At 40.3% G+C, this 22,917-nt stretch overlaps 1 protein-coding gene across 5 annotated transcripts in view; it reads right to left on the bottom strand.

Annotated features, from left to right (window-relative positions):
• sdccag8 (SHH signaling and ciliogenesis regulator sdccag8) overlaps positions 1–22,573 on the bottom strand; it is a 414,295-nt gene extending 391,722 nt beyond the window's left edge. For 4 of the 5 annotated variants that reach the window (XR_005945612.1, XR_005945613.1, XM_041209153.1 and 1 more), the window contains exons 1-4: positions 22,308–22,573; positions 17,945–18,121; positions 9,136–9,218; positions 6,459–6,569 (exon numbers count right to left, since the gene is read on the bottom strand). Coding sequence is in view for 3 of the 5 variants with exons in the window: in XM_041209153.1 (XP_041065087.1) it covers positions 6,459–6,569; positions 9,136–9,218; positions 17,945–18,121; positions 22,308–22,371 (435 nt within the window). In the remaining 2 variants the exon portion in view is untranslated. Of the gene's footprint in view, positions 1–6,458; positions 6,570–9,135; positions 9,219–15,488; positions 15,675–17,944; positions 18,122–22,307 lie in introns of those variants that run through there. The other variant, XM_041209181.1, reaches the window with a different exon arrangement.
• Between the last annotated feature and the right edge of the window lie 344 nt (positions 22,574–22,917).

Below are 22,917 nucleotides of genomic sequence, written 5' to 3'. Positions count from 1 at the left end.
AAGGGGGAAGGAGAGTAAAAATAGGGAAGTCAAATTGCAACTGTACAGGGTATTGGTGAGAGTAGAGTAATGACAGTACTGTGAATTTTGGTCTTGTTACTTAAGGAGTAACCCAAGTATATACTTACTTAAGGATATACTTATATTGGAAGCAGTTCAGAGAAGGTTCATAGAGTCATAGTTTTACAGCATGGAAAGAGGCCCTTCAGCCCATCGTGTCTGTGCCAGCCATCAAGCACCTATCTACTCTAATTCCATTTTCCAGCACTTGGCCTGTGGTCTTCTATGCTATGGCATTTCAAATGTTCATCGAAATGCTTCATAAATGTTGTGAGGGTTCCCGCCTCTACCACCTTTTCAGACAGCGAGTTCCAAATTACCCTCCACCCGCCCCCCCACCCTCTGAATGAAAAAACTTTTCCTCAAATCCCCTCTAAACCTCCTGCCCCTTACCTTAAGTCTATGCCCCTTGGATATTGAACCCTCCACTAAGGGGATAAGTTTCTTCCTATCTACCCTATCTATGCCCCTCAATTTTACACACTTCAATCAGGTCTCCCCTCAGCCTTCTCTGCTCTAAAGGAAAACAACCCCAACCTATCTAGTCTCTCTTCATAGCTGAAATGCTCCAGACCAGGCAACATCCTGATGAATCTCCTCTGCGCCCTCTCCAGTGCAATCACATCCATCCTGTAGTGCAGCGACCAGAACTGCACACAGTATTCCAGATGTGGCCTAACTAACATTTTATACAGCTCCATCATAACCTCCCAGCTCGTGTTCAATGACTTGACTAATAAAGGCAGGTATCCCATATGCCTTCCTAACCACCTTATCTACCTGTCCTGCTGCCTTCAAGGATCTGTGGACATGCACACCAAGGTCCCTCTGATCCTCTGTACTTCCTAGGGTCCTACCATTCATCATGTACTCCCTTGCTTTGTTGGTCCTCCAAAAATGCATCACCTAGCACCTTTCAGGATTAAATTCCATTTGCCACAGTTCTGCCCATCTGACCAGCCCATCTATATCGTCCTGTAGTCTAAGGCTTTCCTCCTCGCTATTTACATCACCAATTTTGGTGTTATCTGCGAACTTACTGATCATACCTCCTACATTCATGTCCAGATTATTATTGTACACTACAAACAGCAAGGGACCCAACACCGAACCCTGCGGTATGCCATTGGACACAGGCTTCCAGTCACAAAAACAACCTTCGACCATCACCCTCTGCCTCCTGCCACTAAGCCAATTTTGGATCCAATTTGCCAAATTGCCCTGGATCCCATGGGCTCTTATTTTCTTGACCAGTCTCCCATGTGCGACCATGTCAAAAGTCTTACTGAAGTCAATGTAGACTACATCAACTGCACCAAGCTCATCCACACACCTAGTCACCTCCTCGAAAAATTCAATCAAATTTGTTAGACATGATCTCCCTCTGACAAACCCATGCTAACTATTCTTGATTAATCCTTGCTTCTCCAAGTGGAGATTAATTCTGTCCCTCAATTTTTTCAGAAGTTTCCCTACCACTGATGTTAGACTCACTGGCCTATAGTTCCCTGGTTTATCCCTTCTTGAATAATGGTATGATATTAGTTGTCCTCCATTCCTCTGGCACCTCTCCTGTGGCTTTAGAGGATATGAAAATTAATGGCAGGGCCCCTGCAATCTCCTCCCTTGCCTCCCACAGCAGCCTGGGATATATCTCATCTGGGCCTGGGAGTCCACTTTTCAGCCCACTAAAACCGCTAATACCTCCTCCCTCTCAATGCTAATTTGTTCTCCCTTTCAATGCTAATTTGTTTAAGTATATCACGGTCCCCCTCCCTAATTTCTATACCTACACCGTCTTTCTCTATAGTGAATACAGATGTAAAGTACTTATTTAAAACCTCACCTAAGTCTTCCTGCTCCTCTCAGAGATTGCCATTTTGGTCCTTAATGGGCCCTACTCTTTCCCTGGTTATCCTCTTGCCCATAATATACTTATAAAATGTCTTTGGATTTTCCTTTATTTTACCCGCGTGTTTTTTCATGCCCCCTCTTCTCTCTCCTAATTTCTTTTTTAAGTAACCCCCTGCACTTTTTATACTCATCTATGCCTTCCGCTGTTTTGCGTCCTTGGTATCTACCATAAGCTTCCCTTTTTTTCCTTAAACAATCCTGTATACTCCTCGACATCCAGTGTTCTCCGGACTTGTTGGTCCCACCCTTCACTCTAATGGGAACATGTTGGCCCTGCACCCTCACTATTTCCTTTTAGAATGATTCCCATTGCCCCGATGTAGATTTTCTTACAGGTAGCTGCTCCCAGTCCACTTTGACCCGATCCTATCTTTATCATATTAAAATCGGCTTTCACCCAATTCAGAACCTTGATTTCCGGTCCATCTTCTTCTTTTCCATAACTACCTTAAATCTTACTGAGTTATGGTCACTATCACCGAAATGCTCTCCCACTGACACTTCTATCACTTGCCTGACTTTGTTCCCTAAAATTAGGTCCAGCACCACCCCCTCTCTTTTAGGATTTTCTATGTACTGGCTTAAAAAGCTCTCTTGCATACATTTTAAGAATTCCACCCCCTCTAAGCCTTTCAAACTTTGTGTATCCCTGTTAGTATCGGGCAAGTTGAAATCCCCTATTACCCTGTTACTTTTACACTTCTGAGATTTGCCTATACATCAGCCCTTCTATCACTCACTGTGTTTGGGTGTCTATAGCATACCCCCAGCAAGGTGATTGTCCCCTCTTTGTTTTGAAATTCTACCCATATGGCCTCATTCGAGGAACCTTCTAAAATATCATCCCTCCTTATTACAGTACTTGACTCCTTGATCAATATTGTGACCCCATCTCCTCTTTTACACCCCTCCCCTGTCTTGTCTGAAGATTCTATTCTCTGGAATATTAAGCTACCAGTCCTGCCCCTCCCTCAACCATGTCTCTGTGATAGCAAGCATAACTTGCTCTTACATTAATGAATTGCTGTTAATGCAGTAAAGTGACCATCCTATTCCTTTATTTCCCCAGTTTCACCCAGCTCTGCTTGTGAGGAAGGCCTTGGACCTTTGTCTATTGTCTTCCCAAAATGACAGAGCTGAGGGCAATAACTCATTGGGAATTTGCATTCTACCAGTCTAGTACTGTACTGCTCTAAATGCAGACACCGTGAACTGCTTGCCACAGATCACTTAGATGTATCACCGCCCATGATAGATCAGTTGGCTTATCCAATGAGTAGCTGACCAATATATACAAGAAGATCACACAGGTTTGATTCCCAGCCAGTGCAGTAGAGCTGCTCATAAGAAATAGGAACAGAAATAGACCATTCAGCAGATCAAGCCTGCTCTGCCATTCAGTATCCCCTTGTGTTAATCAACACCCTCAACTCATCTGCCTTAGTTGCAAGCATCCTTGCATTAAATTAAATGCCATCCAGCCATGCCATGCTCCCTTGTGCTTTAACTTGATTATATACGCTCTGCCTTCCAGACTGACTTGGTTTTTCCTTCCATACTTGTATGTGCATCACCTCCTATTATAACTCCACTCCCTATCCTCACTAGGCTGATTCCTGGGATGAAGCTTATGAGGAAAGGTTGTGCAGGTGGGCCAATACTTACGTTATTGAAACATAAGATACTGAGGGGATTTGAAAGGATGAGAGAATGCTTCCCCTTGTGGGGGAATCTAGAGTTAGGGAACAGTTTCAAAATAAGCAGTCTTCCATTCAAGACAGGCCTGAAGAGGAATTTCTTCACTCAAAGGATCTTTAGTCTTTGGAATTCTCTTCCACGGATAGTAGTGGAGGCTGGGTCATTGAACACATTTGAGGCTGAATTAGACAGAATTTTGATTGTTAAGGGAGTCAAGGGTTATGATGACCAGGCAGGAAAGTGGAGTTAAGGCCGCAATCAGATTAGTCACCACCTTACTGAATGGCAGAGCAGGCTTGATGGGCTGAGTGGTCTATTTCTATTCCTATTTCTTATGAGCAGCTCTACTGCACTGGCTGGGAATCAAACCTGTGTGATCTTCTTGCATATATTGGTCAGCTACTCATTGGATAAGCCAACTGATCTATCATGGGAGGTGATACATCTAAGTGATCTGTGGCAAGCAGTTCACGGTGTCTGCATTTAGAGCAGTATAGTACTTGACTGGTAGAATGCAAATTCTCAATGAAGTATTGCCCTCAACTCTGTCATTTTGGGAAGACAATAGACAAAGGTCCAAGGCCTTCCTCACAAGCAGGGCTGGGTGAAACTGGGGAAAAAAAGGAATAGGATGGTCACTTTACTGCATTAACAACAATTCATTAATGTAAGAGCAAGTTACACAGATATCATCCCCATGTATATTAGCAGGGAACCAGGAAATCACCCTATGTAGACTCTCTGATGCTAAAGGATTCAGAACTGGATCTTAGCAAATAACCCGTCACCATATCACAACCTCCTTGGCAAATGAACACATTTGTGCACATCATCTCAACACCACATAACTTCTATAAAACAGAAAAGCCAGACCGCCTTTTCCAATCAAACAAGGGCTTTCTTCCAATCACATGACAACTCTTGCATCTAATCTCAAGAATTTAAAACATTAATCATGCACGTCATTACTAATATAATTTGTACAATTCTTACACTGTACATGCAATAAATAACCAGATGAAAAAGATGCTGCAAATTGGATAATAAATTGCTGAAAAATAGGTTTTTCTGGAAGTTTTACCATTTACACAAAATCAATACTGAAAATCTAAATTTGCAATCAGCAGAGGGTCCTAGAGAAGTAGGAGGTTCAGAAGAAAGGGACAGAATTAAAAATAGCCTGAACAGCCTTTATCAGATGAATGGCAAAATATTAAAGAAATGTAATCAAGTAACCTAAAAAACAATATCATTCGCAAAATAGAGAATACACCATGAAACCTGGCAATTCAAAATATCAATAGCTAAACGCCAAGTATCACCACAGTACTCAAGACTTTTCTACTCATAATAGCCTTTTATCTTACATTCTGAAGAACTGTTAATTACTCCTAAATTAATAAATATTTAGTGGGACTTCCAGTTCACAAAATGAGAATAAATATTCAGGGTACTGGCCACAAGCAATTCCTGGAGCATCCTGTCTAAGAAAAGAATAATTGTGAGCCTTTACTTTCTGATGAACGTGCTGGGGAGTATAAATAGTCCCATAGAATATTTACACAAAGAAGCACATTCCATCCTCTTTTATCTTGATATTTTTAATTTTCAAGAAATTACTGAAACAAAAGAAACATTGATTTTCAAATTTCAAATCAATGCCTAGAAGGGACAAAGCATAGTGGTTTATGCAGCAGAATGGGTCATGCTATGCATACTCTCTCAATTTAAACAGGCTTATTTAGAGATGTTTCCATTTCTTGTAAATATCAGAAATAATTGTCAATGTATTGGGTTCATTTCTGAATCAGGATATTGATTCCATTCAGGTGTCACCAATTATTCAATTTACTCTTTTGTGTGTTTTACAATGGGTGTTGTGATCAGGTTCAGCATCACTGATGATTTCATAAGCAAATCTCCCATTTGCTGCAAACTGTAGTGTGCTTTTTACCTTCCAAATTGATGAGAAAACAATAGTGGAACCCAAGACTTGAACAGACATTAGCACACTGAACGACCTTTGTTTGACAGAAACCAAATCTATAATATTATTAATTCAGCCTGGCAGATTAAATAATGCTTTCTACTCCTGACAATTCAATGTCAGTTACCCACTTATAAAAAATGAATTATCCAATAATTAGAATTAAGTGACTCTGAGTTAAAAGTACTGAGCAAGACCTCAATATTAATATTAATTGTGTTTATTGTAGCCAGCAATAGAGAAAACAAATCAATAACCTAATACAGATTTTTAAAAATCTTAATTTTGTCATAATTGTTATTTAAAAGGCTGCTCACTTCATTATTCTTCCCTCGATTTTCGGCCTGCCCTTCTGACCAAGCTTTCGGTTATAACTTGTACACTATGGTTCATTAATCATTTTAAACTTCTCTCTCCCCTTCTGCAAAGCAGCTTGGAAAGTTTTCTGTGTTAAAGATTTTGTACAATTACGAGTTGCCATTTCAGATGCAGTATGCTCAATTTTGGGCCTAATGGTCTTTTTCTACTCATAATAGCTTTTTATCTTACATTCTGAAGAACTGTTAATTACTCCTAAATTAATAAATATTTAGTGGGACTTCCAGTTCACAAAATGAGAATAAATATTCAGGGTAATGGCCACAAGCAATTTCGGGAGCATCATGTCTAAGAAAAGAATAATTGTGAGCTTTTACTTTCTGATGAACATGCTAAAATTTGCCAAGTTCACATATTAAGTCCCTTCCCCAACCTCCTCAAGGAATAATTCATTTGAAGAATAAGTATGCATGCAACCAACCTTGAAAAGTTTGACTTCTGCCTCCAAATGTTGGATATATTCTGATTGGTCATTAATAATAGGTACAAGATCTTCAATAGATGGTGAGCAATCTGAATCATTTCTTGATCTCTATACATGAAAAGAAATGGTCAAATCTTTATAAAAATATATCCTTAATTCACTGTATATCATGATGTAGGTCATTTATTTTCTCAGTTCCTGCAAAGCCTGGTGTTGATCTAAATTTGTTCCGTCACCAATAAAAAACTACTGAATAATTTTCATCTTGCATCATAAACATGCCCTCTTCTCAAGATCACAATAAAAGTAGAGCAATTCTTGTTGTAACAATACACCAGTCTGAAATGTATCAACTCTTAAATTTCTGCACAAAGACAGTTTATTATTATTCTGACGATTTTCATCTTGTCCGTATTCTCTTGCAACTCTAAATAAATCCTAATGCTTCATCATAGCTAGTCACTGTTAGCAGTTAAGCAGATCATTATCTCCCATGCAGAAAGCAAAGTGGAAGTTTTGTAAAAGCATTTCACTATGGCATGCATTTATATTTAGTTGCAAAAGTTGTGTGTTCCGATCAAAGTTCAAATTAATATTCTTACCAAATTTAATGCACTTAGAGTTACAAGCTTAAATCAAATATATATAAATAACATAAAAGAGATTGAAAATGGGAATTAATTTCTCATAATTGCAAATCCAGTCAAATATGAATGATTAGCTAATTCAGTACTATTGTTAACCACATGGGGGACCCATTGCCAGTTCTGATGCTAACAATATGATAGAAAAAAGTAACAATTATATACTGTACATTTTGAAAATAAATGTAAGTATTTTGCTCGTGATAGTGGAATATCGAAATAAGTAACAAATTACTGACTGTGATAATAAATTACTCTCAGCTATCATACTTAACAATGGCATAATCCTCTTCAATTGCTGATAATATTGTTGGCTAAAGAAGATGCAAGTGAGAAATTCAGTGGTATAAGGCTCTGTTTTCAGTGGGTGTAGGGACTGTGTAGGGGCACAAAATGTACTGAAATTCAATTGAACTGTAGCTTCGTGCAGAGGTAATGGTAATGTTAAATACTTTTAAGTGAATGCATTCAGAGATCTAGTTTACACAAATAATCCAATGGGTTTGTTGTTTGAAGAAGATGGTTCTATAGGGAAAATTACTATAATACTTTCAAGCAGAAAATATGAAACCACAATGGCCGCAGTGAATGAACTAAAGTACAAAATAAAGAAGAGCCCTCCAGTGCAAGAACCTCCTCATAGGCTTGACTTGTCAGAAACCCAACACACATTTGACAAACTGAAGATTTAAAGTATGTATATTGCTGATAATAAAATGCATAGAAACTCAGATATAATATTGGATGTAATACATTGGTACAAAGTGAACGACAGTTGGTTGCACTGTCACCTCCTCTTCTGAAGGCTGTAGGTTCAAAGATATCTATGGACTTGAACACACAATCTAGGACGAAAGATCAGAGAGTGCTGCATTATGGGGTGAAATGTTAAGTCGAAGTCTTGTTAGTCAGCTCAACTGGATTTGAAGGCATCCATGGCATTACTCAAAGATAGTAAGGGAGTTCTGACCAAAATCCTTCACCAAAATCTAACATCGCCAAAAATAGATTATCTGGTCATTCATTTATTTTTTGTTCATCGGGTCTTGGTGTCTACCAGTTGACCACTGTGTTTGCTTCCACACAAGAGCACTTGGCTTTCGGTTTCCATCATTCTTTCTAGCAATCTACTACATAATTCTATCAACTTCTAATTAAATAATGCCTAAACATCTTATTTCCCTTCAACATCACATGCTGGAGTGCACATGCTGTTGTTCCCAACTACTTGCCTCTGTCTCAAAACATTCTTGCCTGCCTCAGAGGCATCAACCACTGTGTACAAGTTATAATTGTGGTCATGATTTAAAAAGAGAAATCAAATCGGTTTAAACATTAGGTTGCTGACAAGTCAAGTCTATGAGGAAGTTCTTGCACTGGAGGCCCCTGTTCTTTATTTTCTTCCAATTCTCTTCACTATGGGTCTCATGTCATCAGGGATATTCCAGACAAGAGACCCGACTGTGATCATTGTTGATGGAGGTCCATGGTCAATTGGCAAGAGACTATTTTGACAGTGCTAGCACCACAAAATATGTATGCATGAGATAACTTTTTTCATACAGTTGAGAAACCCTGCACAACGGTCTACTGAAAATTTGGTGAAACATTTTGGCTCCTCCATTCTTACATTTCACTATTGTATTCCTTCCTTTAGCAAGGCTGGGATGCAGGTGGCCATGGACAAACAGAAAATCCCCAACGTGGAATGCTCTTTTGCTGCACATTATTCTGTTGACTTGCTTTAGAACTAATGGACCACTAATGCAATGTGTCAATCTAAATGATAGTTAAAGGTGTGCTCATGACCTTCTTGATTGGAAATCCAGTATTCCACAACTAAAGCAACTATGCCAGCACTGAACAAATTTTAGGCTTTTCTGTCTTAAGCTAATTATGTAAATGTAAACTGATAGCTTTGCACTTGGAAAGTATAGAAAACTTGCAGTCTAAAACCCAAGTGAAACTGCTGTAAAAAATTATTAAAGCTTAAATAAACAACTGCATGTTCAAAGTTACTTGCTTATTACCATGAGACATTTCCTGGTCACAGATGCTGAACTTGTCCTTTCTTCCGTTTCCTGATGTCGCAACAGGGCTCTGAGCTCATTAACTGTATCAAGGGAATGATAAGATTTAACATGGTCTGGTTTAATCGCAAAGCTCATTGAACACAAAATGTACTTTGTACATGAAAAATAAATAAGTGGACATACACTCACAACCAGTTAAACACAACACCAGCCTGAATAATGGCAAACATGAAATTGATTATCTAACAGGGCTTTTTGCCATTGATACCAACATAATACAATTTAAGTGATTTTCAGTTGCAGTGTAATTTAGGATAAAAGTAATATTTGGCCCACAACTAAAATGATCCTACAATAGCTTTCTAGTTATTAGGAAAAGACTCATACAAAGGCTTGTCACTTTTGTAGCCGGCAGGGTATTATGTTTTTATCAAAAACAAAATACTGCGGATGATAGAAATCCGAAATAAAACAGAAAATGCTGGAAATAGTGGGATTAGCAGAGAGAAACAATTAACATTTCATATCAATAACCTTTCATCAGAACGTTCTGATGAAAGTTCAGAGACCTGAAATACGATATTGCATATCAGGTTAGCATTACCTAATAAATGCTATGAAACATTTGAGTGACAAGAACTCTCTATCTTCCATGTCATTCTTCTGCTTTGCCTTCAAGCATTCACTTTGTTCGATCCTTCCACCTCTCATTCAAAATCCTGCTGGGTATCCCTTCTCCAAGTCCCATGCTGACTTCTCCATGGAGATATCCTCCCTTTGGTTTGGCATCAAGTGACTTAGTAACTTACACCTGAACTCTCCTAGCCTGTACATCTCTGCTATCCTATACTTCATTTAATCCTACCTTAACCCTCTTATCAGGTGAATCTTGTATCCTATTGCTTTGGTGCAAGGTCTTGATCACTTGCTTGTCCCAGCTATCACCCTCCAAACCCACTACTGTCAACATTTATTTTTGGAAAAAATGTTTCCCCTACATCCTTCACTAACTCTCTGTAACTCCCAGTTTACTTGCCTTTAGCCCTCCACTCATTACTGTTGTTGTCAACCTACTAAACAATTCCTTCATTGCCAACTTCTAAAACCTTTGTTTGTGGAAAATAAAGCAATATCCCCCCATCCCCCCACTCATCATTTCCTCACTACACATCTATCTTTGCTCCCTCAGATCAGAGTGCTACAAACAAGTATGCCCACTGCACAACTAGCTTGGTTGTCAATTGTCAGATTTGGCTCCACCATGTCAAGCTCTACTATAACTCATTTTCCTCTGCCAAATCACCTAATACAAAATTATCCTGAGAAGCAAAGGCCTGCCTTGCCTCCTCTACCCACCCCCTCAAACTGCTTTTAAAATAATGAACAGCCCATTGCCACCTCGCGAACTTTTGAAATGTTATCCTAACCATTTCAAATGTCATAGGACTTATATGTGCATATATTGTTGAAGATGGCAGACAGATTGAGAGTGGTTAAAAAGGCATACATGATCCTGGGCTTTATAGATACCGAATGCTATTCCCCCACCTAGTCCCCATAACCCTGCATATTCTTTCTTTTCAGATAACAGTCTAATTCCCTTTTGAATGCCTCGATAGAACCTACCTCCAGCATGTTTTCAGGCAATGCATTCCAGACCCCAGCCATTTTGCTTCACTTGCTAATTACTTTAAATCAATATCCTCTTATTCTTGATCCTTTCACGAGTAGGAACAGTTTCTCCCCATCTACTCTGTCCTGACCTCTCATGATTTTGGATACCTCTATCAAATTTCCTCTTAGCCTTTGTTTCTTCAAGGAGATCAGTCCCAACTTGTCCAATCTATCTTCATTACTGAAGTTCCTCATCACTGGAACCATTCTTGTGAATATTTTCTGCATGCTCTGCAATGTCTTCATATCTTTCCTAGAGTGTGGCACCCGGAACTGGATGCAACTTTCTAGCTGAGACTGAACTAGTGTCTTTTTTAAGTTCAACATGACCTCCTTGCTCTTGTACTCCATGCCCTTATTATTAAAGCCTGGGATACCTACTGCTTTATTAACAGTTCTCTCAAGCTGTGCTTCCAATTTCAATGACTGATACACCAAAGGTCCCTCTGCTCCTGCACCCACTTCAAGGTTGTCCACCCATTCCACCAATTTGTCTATGTTCTTTTGAGGTTCCACATTATTCGCCTCGCAGTTCACAATGCTTTCAAGTTTTGTATCATCCGCAAATGTTTAAATTGTGCTCTAACCACCAAGGTCTGGGTTATTAATATATATCAGGGAGAACAAGGGTCCCAACATCGGCCCCTTGGGAATTCCGCCACAAACCTTCCTCATGTCCAAAAAGCATCTATTAACCACTGCTCTCTGTTTCCTCTCATCACCCAATTTTGTATACATGTTGCTACTAGCCCTTTTATTCCATGAGCTATAACTTTGCTCACAGGTCTGTTGTGCGACACCATATCAAATACCTTTTGGAAGTCCATACACACCACATCGACAGCATTGGCCTCATCAACCCTCTCTGCTACCTCTTCAAAAAAAACTCTAGCAGGTTAATTAAACACAATTTTCCCTTAACAAATCTATGCTAGCTTTTCTTAATTAATCTGATTTGTCCATGCTACTAGTAATTTTGTCCCAAATGATTGTTTCTAGAAGTATCCCCACCAAAATTAAACTGTCTGGCTTATAGTTGCTGGGTTTATCTTTACACCCTTTTTTGAACAAGGCTGTAACATTTGCAATTCTCCAGTCTTCTGGAACCACCCCCGAATCTAAGGAAGACTGGAAAATTATGGCCAGTGCCTCCGCAATTTCAAATCTCACTTCCCTCATTACCCTTGGATGCATGTCATCTGATCCAGGTACTTTGTCAACTTTAAATATAGACAGCCTATATAACACCTCTTATCAATATTGAATCCTTCTAATGTATTAATTATCTCCCCTTTCACTGTGGCCTGGGTAGCATCTTCTTTCTTGAAAGACAGATGCAAAATATTCATATAAGACTTCAGCTATTCCCCATGCCTCCAAGCTAAAATCCCCTTTTTGGTTCCTAATCTGCCCTTCTCCTCCTTTTACCAACCTTTCACTGTTTATATGCCTATAGAAGACTTTGGGATTCCCCTTTATGTTGGCTGCCAGTCTTTGCCATAATCCTGCCTTGTTTCTTTATTTGCTTTTTCACTTCCCCTCTGAACCTTCTATAATCAACCTGGTTCTCCATTGTAGTATCCACCTAATATCAGTCATAAGCATACTTTGTCTTCATCTTAATCTTTATCTCTTTTGTCATCCAGAGAGCTCTGGATTTGTTTACTCAACCTTTCTCTTTTGAGTGGATATACCTTGATTATGCCCAAATTATCTATCTTTTTTTTGAAGGTAACCTATTGCACAGCTACCATTTTTGCTGCCAACCTTGAATTCCAACTTATTCAGCCCAGATCCATTCTTAAATAGAAACAAAAAATGATGGAGAAACTCAGCGGGTCTAGCAGCATCTGTGGGGAGAGAAACAGATTTAAATTTTTGAGTCTGTATGACTTCTTCAGAGCTAAAGAGAAGTAGAAATGTGATGGATTTTATACTGTTTAAGTGGGGGGGGATGGAGCAGGTGGGGCAAGATAGAAGATCAGGGTAGGTGGGAGCTAAGGAGAGATTGACAAAGGCGTCATGGACACAAGACAAAGGGAGTGTTAACAGTAGTGATAAAGACTAAAGAAAGTGCTGAAAGTGAGATAAAGATAAGAGCAGAATGCGTTAATAGCTCAACAGGGATCAGTGCTGTGAAAGCACAACATAGAAACCAGTGATAGATGGCCCTGTGGAGGAGAGGATGGTGGGCGGGGGGGCTGCAGGTGGTATTGGGGAAAAAGGTAAAAAAAAAATTAAATCAATAAATAAATAAATAATGAAAATAAAAAGTAAAATTAAAAAAAAATCCAATTGGATTTAAAAAGGTGTTGAAATGTCAAGCAACAAGGCGGCCTGGGTCATGTTTGCAGACTGAGTGAAGGCATTCCACAAAGCGATCACCCAGCCTGCTTTTAGTCTCCCCAGTGTAGAGGGGATCGCATTGGGAACAGCAAATACAGTAGACTAAATTGAAAGAGGTGCAAGTGAAGCCCATTACCTCATTAAAGTCAGCTTTCCCCCAGTTAATTATTCTTACTCTGGATTGTTCTTTGTCCTTTTCCCTAGCCAACCGGAATCTTATGATACAATGATCGCTGTCCTCTAAATGGTCTCCTCCTGATATTTGACCCACTTGGCCCACCTCATTCCCAAAAATCAGGCAAGCAGTGCCTCCCTTCTTGTTGGACTGGAAATACATTGCTGTAGAAAATTTTTGTAAACACACTCTAGGAACACTTATCCCTCTCTGTCCTTTACACTACTCCTACCTCAGTCTATATTCAGATAATTAAAGTCTCCCAATGTAATTACTCCATAATTCTTGCACCTTTCTGTAATTTCCTTGCAAATATGTTCCTCTACATCCTTTCCACTAGTTGATGGCCTTCAGACTACACTGAGCAATGAAATTTCACATTTTTGTTCCTTAGCTCTAACTAAATAGATTTTGTCCTTTACCCCTCTGAGATATCCTGTCTCTTCAAGACTGCAATGTTCTCTTGAAGCTGCGGGGTGACTGCATCTATAAATGTGTTATCCACAAACCTCTCAACCTCATGCATGCACCACAATGACACTAGCTGCAGCTCAAGTTCCAAAACTCAAGGAACTCAAGCTGCTGCAACTGATGACATTTCCAGCACAAATGGTTATCCACAATATGGGAAGCATCCTGGACCTCCCACATAGCATGGGATATGCACTCTAGAGGTTGGAGCAACCCTGCTATTCCTCTCTCTGGTAATAATAACTTTGTCCCCTCCTTCCCCTTTCCTTTCTTTCCTATCATTCCTGAACTTTTAATATCCAGGTATATTTAACAAGCAGTCCTGCCCTTCTTCGAGCCAGGTCTCTGTTATAGCCACAACATTATATTTCCAAATGTCAATCTGCACCTGTAAGTCACCAATCTTATTAACCATACATTCACATAGATGCACATTAACCCAGATTTAGACTTTATTACTTTTTCCTTTGTTCTGACCCCACCTATTAACTTACTATTTCTTACTCAAGTGTTATCTATCACTTCCAGTATTCTGTGCACCTTGGTATTCTTCTCTAATAGTTTCTCCTGGTTCCCATGCCCTTGCCAAGTTAGTTTAAACCCTCTCCAATAGCACTAGTAAATCGCTCTGCAAGAAACTCAGTCCTGACTCTATTTAGGTGCAACCCATCTGGCCTGTACAGATCCCACCTCCCCCAGAGCCAGTCCCAATTTCTCAAGAATCTCAAGCCCTCCCTCTTGCTTATCTCTCCAGCCACGCAATCATCTGCTTCATCCTCCTACTTTTATACACACTTGCGTGTGGTACTGGGAGTAATCTGGATGATGCTACTTTTCAGGTCCTGATTGCTGACTGCAGGTCCACAACCCACTTTCTGCCTATGTCATTCATACCAATGTGTACTATGAATACTAGCTGTTCACCCTTTCTCATCAGGGCGCTCTGGAGTACCAGGGAGGCAACACACCATCCTGAATTCACATCTGTGGCCACAGAAAATGCCTGTCCATTCCCCTGCCTGTCAAATCACCTATCACCATTGCTCTTCCAGTCTTCCTTGTATCCCCCTGTACAATTGAGTCACCTGTGGTGCCACTGACTTGGCTTTGGCTGCAGTCCCCACATGAACCATCATTCTCATCTGTATTCAGGACTGAATACTGGTTGGAGAGTGGGGTGCATGCAGGGGACTCAGGGACAACCTGCCTGTTTCTACTTGATTGTCTGGTGGTCACCCATTCCCTCTCTCCCTGCATAGTCTTACGCTGCAGGATGACTGCATCTATAAATGTACTATCTACAAAGCTCTCAACCTCATGCATGCACTGCAGTGAGACCAGCTGCAGCTCAAGTTCCAAAACCCAGAGCTCAAGCTGCTGCAACTGGTGACACTTCCTACACAAATGGTTACTCAGGACACGAGAAGTATCCTGGAGTTCTCACATTGCACAAGATGTGTACTCTAGAGGTTGGAGCAGCCCTGCAATTCCTCTATCTGGTAGTTAATAACCTTATTACTGCTAATAAACCTTTACTAATAATAAACCTTACTAATACTGATAAACCCTAATAATACTTAATATATCCTACTAGCAGGAATAAACCTTACTTTAAAAAAAGACACCAGTTTATTCCCTTGTTTAGACAAGATAAATAGGAAATACTTGCTAGTCGATCACCTACCTGCGTCCCTGTGATGTCACACCTCGATTTTTCTTTCTGAACACAGACTGGCTCCTAGTGGCAGCGGATACTTCGCTCAGCTCTCGCTATTTCCTTTCACCAAGTCTAACTTTGGTGAAAGGAAAAGCAATAACAATACTCATCAGCCAATCAACTCATAACTTTCCAGTGAGGTCACAGTTTGATTTTGTTTCCGTCTCTCTCTCTTTGGTGCTGCTGACCTGCTTCACACTCCTTCCAGTCTCTTCACAATGATGTTCACCTGCTTCACATAGCTCCCCAGTTATGAAGAACCGTTATAAAACACTGGTTTAGCCACAATTGGAGTATTGCTTCTCATTCTGGGCACCACACTTCAAGGAGGATGTGAAGGCTATAAGAGAAGCTGCAGAAAAAAATTGATGGAAATGAGGGACCTTGAGTTATGTGAAGAGATTGGAGAACCTATGGCTGTTCTCCTTAAAGGAGAGAAAGCTGAGAATAGATTTGATAGAGGTGTTCAATATCATGAGAGGTCTAGACAGAGTACATGGAGAGAAACTGTTCCCATTGGAAGAAGGGTCAAGCACCAGAAGACACTGCTTTAAGTTATTATGAAAAGAACCCAATGGCAACATGACGAATAACTTTTTGTGCAGCGAGCAGGGTTATGGGCCAGGTGCAGGGATTAGAAAGGGCACCTGGGTGTCCTCGGGCTGGCATGGACAAGATGGGCCGAATGGCCTCCTTCTGTGCTGTTACTTTACTATGCTTTTATGGTTTCTATGGAATGGTTAGGATCTGAAATGCAATGCCCCCGAGTGTGCGGAGGAGGCAGATTCAATTGTGGCTTTCGAGAGAGTTTTGGAAAAGCACATGAAGGTTGAAGGGGATAAGGCAGGAGGGTGGGACTAGCTCAGTTGCTCTTGCAGAAAGCTTGCACAGACACCATAGGCTGAATGGTCTACTTCTGTGCTGTAAGCATTCCGTGATTGTATGACATAAATGAACTTCAAAGTACACTAAAAGGCAACATCCTGGGGGTGCTATTGACCAACGAAATTTAACTTGACCAGCCATGTAAATACCATCGGAGGCTGGAAATTCTGCAGAGAGTTACTCACCTCTTGACTCCCCTCAGCCTGAGCATCATCTACAAGGCACAAGTCAGAAGGGTGATGGAACACTCTAAACTTGCCCGAATAAGTGCAGTTTCAATAATACTCATGAAGCTTGACACCATCCAGGATAAAGCAGCCTGCTTGATCAGCACCCCATCCACCACCTTAACCCCTCACTCCCTTCAGCACCAGCACACGATGGCTGCATTGTGTACTATCTACAAGATGCACTGCAGCAACTTGCCAAGTCTCCTAAGATAGCACCTTCCAAACCCACAACCTCTACAAGAACAGCAGATGCATGGTAACACCACCATCTGCAAGTTCCCCATCAAGCCACAAACCATGACTTGAAATTATATTGATGTTTCACTGTCACTGGGTCAAAAATCTGGAATTCCCTTCCTAACAACATACTTCCACATGGACTACAGCAGTTCAAGAAGGTGACTCACCGCCGCCTTCTAAAAGGCAATGAGGGATGAGCAACAAATGCTAGCCTTGTCAGTGAAGCTCACATCCCTTGAACCAAAAAAATAAAAAGGAAAGTAAAACTTTTTAAAACAGCAAGAAAAATATCAGTTTAGCTGTCCCAGCAACAGACCCTTGTAAAACTTGCACACTTGGACGCATAACTGTTGCTGCTAGGCACTGATACAGGCAATAACTACAATCCACCCAAAGACATATCACAGTCCACAAAAACAAATTATAGAGGTAGACAATAATTCCACAAAAGAACAAAGCTTCAAGCTCAAAGCTAAAACTTGAGTTCAGACAAGAGAAACAAACTCTGTAACAAGTGAAGAGGGCACTCAATAGAGTGCATACCTCCAACACAATTTGTTTGCTCAATGTTATTACAATTGCACAGCTCTTACTGGAGGTTTTTTCCTGTCTATTTGATGCTTTATAACTTAAAACTGAAAAAATAAATCTTTTTATTAAGGAGACTTCAGGCAAACCCACATTCAACAACCTGCTCTAAAAACTCTACTCAATTTTGACAGCTGTGACAAATTCCACTGTAGCCTCAAACAATTCTCAATATTGCAAAACAAACAATACCATTCTAAATTAAAAAATCCACAATATTTTAAAAAAGAGTCAATTCACCCTCCCTCTCAATGTTAATGAATCCTTTAAAAAACATTCCAGGATCCAGATCCATATCTTGCCAAAAACCAATCAGTTCTTCCTTGGCCAATACCCTATCTATATATCAAGTTTCATTGAAATCCATCTATTAGTTTTTGTGATATATTTTTACAGGCAAACAGACTAACAAACATGGGTGAAAACATTACTTCCTCTCACCTTTAGCGACAGAGTTAATAAACATTAATCAGTGGTCACCTGCATGACTGTGTTGTAGCTCTTGCCATGCCACTTCACCATGACTTTCTCTCCTCCCTGGGGGACTTATTGATTTTGGCTGGACAGTGTCATCCACTGGAGATGGTTCAGAGTATTCTGAGTGGTGTTTTTCTTCTAGAGTACATTTCAGCTTCTGGATACTTTTGTTAGCTCTTTCTGCAAGTAATGGTAGCAAAATGGTAATTTAAGAAAGACAGAATGGACAAATAGACATGATCTGCAAAATATCTTTATGAGCACTGCCATTTACAAATAAAGAAAATGTGTTTGCAAATTATGAAAGGACTTTGCTCTTCTGTCACTATTCTTCATCATACCATGGTGACCGTGTAAATTCAAATGTTGAAAAGAATAGATGAGCTTATATAATAGTAGTCAACAACAACTTGCATTTAAATGTGATAAGAACATAAGAACTTGGAGCAGGAGTAGGCAATTCAGCCCCTCGAGCCTGCCCCGCCATTCAATATGATCATGGCTGATCTCATTTTGGCCTCAACTCTAATTTCCCACCCTCTCCCCATAACCTTTCAACCCATTACTAAATCTGTCTATCTTCTCAAATTTATTCAGTGTCCCAGCATCCACTGCACTCTGAGGTAGTGAATTCCACAGGCTCACAACCCTTTGAGAAAAGTAATGAATATTAATGACAAGACAGTCAGATTCTGTCTTTATTCCTACAAGAACAACTTGTAACTCTTTCGAGTACAAACACGTTTCCATCTGTTTCAAATGAAGTTACATTGTTTCATAGTTTGCCATTGTGAGATTTGAACTCTTGATCTTGGGGTTACAAACCCAGTACCATAACCACTTGGCTATTTAGGCCAAGCAAGAACAACTTGTATTTCAATAGCACATATGAATTAGTAGCAGGAAAAGGCCATTTGGCCCCTCAAGCCTGCTCCACTATTCAATAAGATCATGGCTGATCTGATTGTGACCTCAACTCCACATCCCCACCTACACCGGATATCCTTTGACTCCCTTGTTAGTCAAGAATTTATCTCTGCCTTAAGAATATTCAATGACCTTGCCTCCACCGCTCCGCAGGGAATAAGAGTTCCAAAGAATTATGATTCCCTTGAGAGAAAAAAATTTCTCCTCATCTCCATCTTAAATGGGAAACTCCTTATTTTTAAATTGTGTCTGCTAATTCTAGACTCTCCCACAAGAGGAAACATCTTTTCAGTATCCACCCTAAGTCCCCTCAGGATCTTACATGTTTCATTAAGATCACCTCTCATTCTTCTAAACTCCAATGGATACAGGCCCAACCTGTCCAACCTCTCCTCAGCAGACAAGTCCTTCATCTCAGGTATCAGCTGAGTGAAACTTCTCTGAACTGCTTGGAATGCATTTATATCTTTTCTTAAATAAGACAACCATAACTGTGCACAGCATTCTAGATGTGGTCTCACCAACGCCCTGTAGCAAAACATCCCAACTTTTATATTCCATTCCCCTTGCAATATACAACACTCCCTTTGCCTTCCTATTCACTTGCTGCACCTGCATGCTAACTTTTTGTGATTCATGTACCAGGACACCCAGATTCCTTTATACCTCAGAGTTCTGCAGTTTTCCTATGACAGATGTTAAGCTAAATGGTCTGTAGTTTCCTCCTTTCCGTTTCCCTTCTTTCTTGATTAGAGGAGTCACATTTGCTATTTTCTAATCTGATGGGACCTTGCCAAGATCGAGGGAATTCTGGAAAACCAAAACAAACGCATCTACACAATCCACATTTTGTTTTAAAAAAACTTCAGGATGAAGTCCATCAGGGCCTGGGGATTTATCAGTTTTTAATTCCAATAATTTTCTTAGTACCCTTTCCCTGGTGACTGTAATTGTTTTTAGTTTCTCCTTCCCTTTCGCTTCATGATTCACACTTATTTCTGGGATGTTATGTATATCCTCTACAGTGAAGACAAACCCAAAATACCTGTTCAATTCATCCACCATTTTTTAATTTCCCAATATTAGTTCCCCAGGCTCAATCGCTAGAGAACCAATGCTCACTTTAATTACTCCTTTTCTTTTCAAATACCTGTAGAAAATCTTACTGTCTGTTTTTATATTTCTAGCTAGCTTTCTCTAGTACTCTAATTTCTCCCACCTTCATAATCTTTTAGTAATTCCTTGTTGTTCTTTAAATTTTGTCCAATCTTCTAACCTACCATTCATCTTTGTGGAATAAAACACTTCTTCTTTCATTTGGTACTATCTTTGACTTCCTTAGTTAGTCATGGATGGTGCATCTTTTTTGTAGAGTGTTTCTTTCTCTATGGAATGGATCGTATCGGAGTATTACATACGAAAGTACGAATTAGGCGGAGTAGGCGACTCGAGCCTGCTTTGCCATTCAATAAGATCAAGGCTGATCTGATTCTAACCTCAACCGCACATTCCTGCCTACTCCCAATATTCTTGATTAACAAGGGGGTGAAAGGTTCTATCTAGCTCTGCCTTAAAAATATTCAAAGACGCTGCTTCCATCTTCTTTTGAGGAAGAGTTCCAAAGGCTCACTACCCTCAGAGAGAAAAAATTTCTCATCTCTGTCTTAAATGAGTGATCCCTTATTTTTAAACAGTGACCCCTAATTCTAGATTCTCCTACAAGAGGAAACATCGTCTCCACATCCACTCCGTCAAGACCCCTCAAAATCTTAAAAGGTTTCAATCAAGTCGCCTCTTACTCTTCTAAATTCCAAAGGTGCAAGCCTATCTCCAACCTTTCCTCATAAGACATCCTGCCCATTCCTGGTATTAGTCTAGTAAACCTTCTCGGAACTGCTTCTAACGCATTTACATCTTTCCTTAAATAAGGATACCACTATTGTATACAATACTTCAGATATGGTCTCACCAGTGCCCTGTACAACTGAAGCATAACCTCCCTACTTTCATAATCAATTCTCCTCACAATAAAGGATAACATTTTACTGGCTTTTCTAATGACTTGCTGTACCTGCACACCAGCCCTTTAGTGTTTTGTGCACCAAATCCTCCTACTTTCCACTATCAATTTCCTAAACGCATTTTCTACAGGACCAATGCTCACTTTGTTAACTTTTTGCTTATTTAAATATCTAGAGAAACTCTTGCTATCCGTCTTTATATTACTAGCTAGCTTTCTCTCGTATTCTAATTTTTCCCTCCTTATTAATCATTTTGTCATTCTTTGCTGTTCTTTATATTCTGCCCAATCTTCTGACCTTCCACCGCCTGAAGTCTTCCCAATATATAATTGGAGGAAGTTCCTGCTCATCCAGTGCTGAATGTTGGACTAGCATAATGAGTGGTGCCAACCATTAGCATTGCATACCAATAATGCATTTTGGGGGCACTGTCAGTTTGCTGACAAATATCAGCATGGATTAGATCCATTTTATCTCAGTCCTACACCTAGCACAATCTGGCTACTGTTCGAATGTGAATGGTGGGAATGTGGCAAGGGAGAGAGGTGCTAGATAGGTTGAAAAGTCAGACGTGAGATACAGGTTAAGCAAGTCGGTGGCTACAGCAGCACAATGATGACAGTGAGGATTTACAAAGTGCAGTCGTAAACAACTTGGAATATAGTTTTTCCCAGGAACAGATATAGAAAGTTTTGGGATTGGAAAGCAATGGGGAGAAGTGGGAGGTGAGGAACACAGGGAGGCCACAGAGAATGGCGACATCAAAAGGGGAGCTCCAAATGAGAGTGGGAGAGCATTCTGGATAAGGCACTCCTGGGTTGATGCAGTGGCTTGTTGGGCTGCTATTCTAATGTCATATAAATACAAGTTGTTTGTTAATGCACATTTTTGAAAGTGCATTTTTATTTTTTTCTTTACTCCATTACCATCGTTGTAAAATAACCCAAAATAGCTCAAATGAAACCAACTCGACATTTTTTCCCGCAAAGCCACAATCTATATTGTGTACTTTGGATGATGAATCTATAATGAGTACTGAAAGTGGTTGATAAACCATTGTTGGGTTTCGTCCTGATACATATTTGTAAACAAATAGAAAAGTGGTAAAAGTTTATTTCTTATAAACAAAGTGATTTAATCACAGCACAGTAATTTAATTAAAATTCACATTCCAGTAGGTTTTACCAGCTGAGCCGGTAGGAACTCCAGAAAATTCACCGGGCAAACTTTCATCTCTGCATGGTCAACACTTTGATGCAATGCGAATACACAAGATTTGTTTAATTCAACATGCAACTTATCAGCGCATAAAGATGCTCACTGCTCCCGGCAGACCGACCTCGGCCTTGCTTATCAGAGCCTTTTAACCGTCAGCTGTCTTCACTTACAAACGAACCTTCCACCGTCAAGTCGCTCACCTCTCAAACCTTTCAAATACGTGTCCAAATCCTCCTCGACGTCGGACTCACAGGAGGTCTTCATGTGGCCGAATTAACAACGAAACGTTAAAGATACCTTTCAATCAAAAGAAAAATGTTTACAGTAAAACGGGTCGATAATTTAAAACGCTCTGTACGGCTTTGGTTAAACTCCAGCGCCGCTGACAGGACGCCGCCCCTACACCAATCGGCACCGATTTCAAATTAAACTTTCGGCTTCCTTTCACCATAGAGACATCCAGCCGACGGACGCATCGCCGCAGTGGATGATGGAAATTGTAGTTCAGCGTGCGTGGGTACGCACATTTAATAAAATAGCGGTCGCTGCCAGGCAGAACTACAATTCCCAGATATGCTTGCGAAGGGGAGGGACGCCCGGCACCATTTCCTCCCGCCCTCCCATCTGTTCTCGCGCCGACGTCGCGTGCTCTACCCTCGGCTGCCGACCAGCGCCGTTGGTGCCTTTGACGTCACATAAACATTCACGGTTGGTCGGATGTCCTGTCAATCAAGGGAACAGTTCAAATCCCCGCCCGTTGAGGGCTCTGCTTTTTTCCCAGTGGCTGCCCCGCCCCCTCCCTCACGCCTC

The sequence above is a fragment of the Carcharodon carcharias genome, chromosome 2, assembly GCF_017639515.1.
Source record: "Carcharodon carcharias isolate sCarCar2 chromosome 2, sCarCar2.pri, whole genome shotgun sequence".
NCBI lineage: Eukaryota > Metazoa > Chordata > Chondrichthyes > Lamniformes > Lamnidae > Carcharodon > Carcharodon carcharias.
This window is presented reverse-complemented; position numbering and strand designations above follow the sequence as displayed.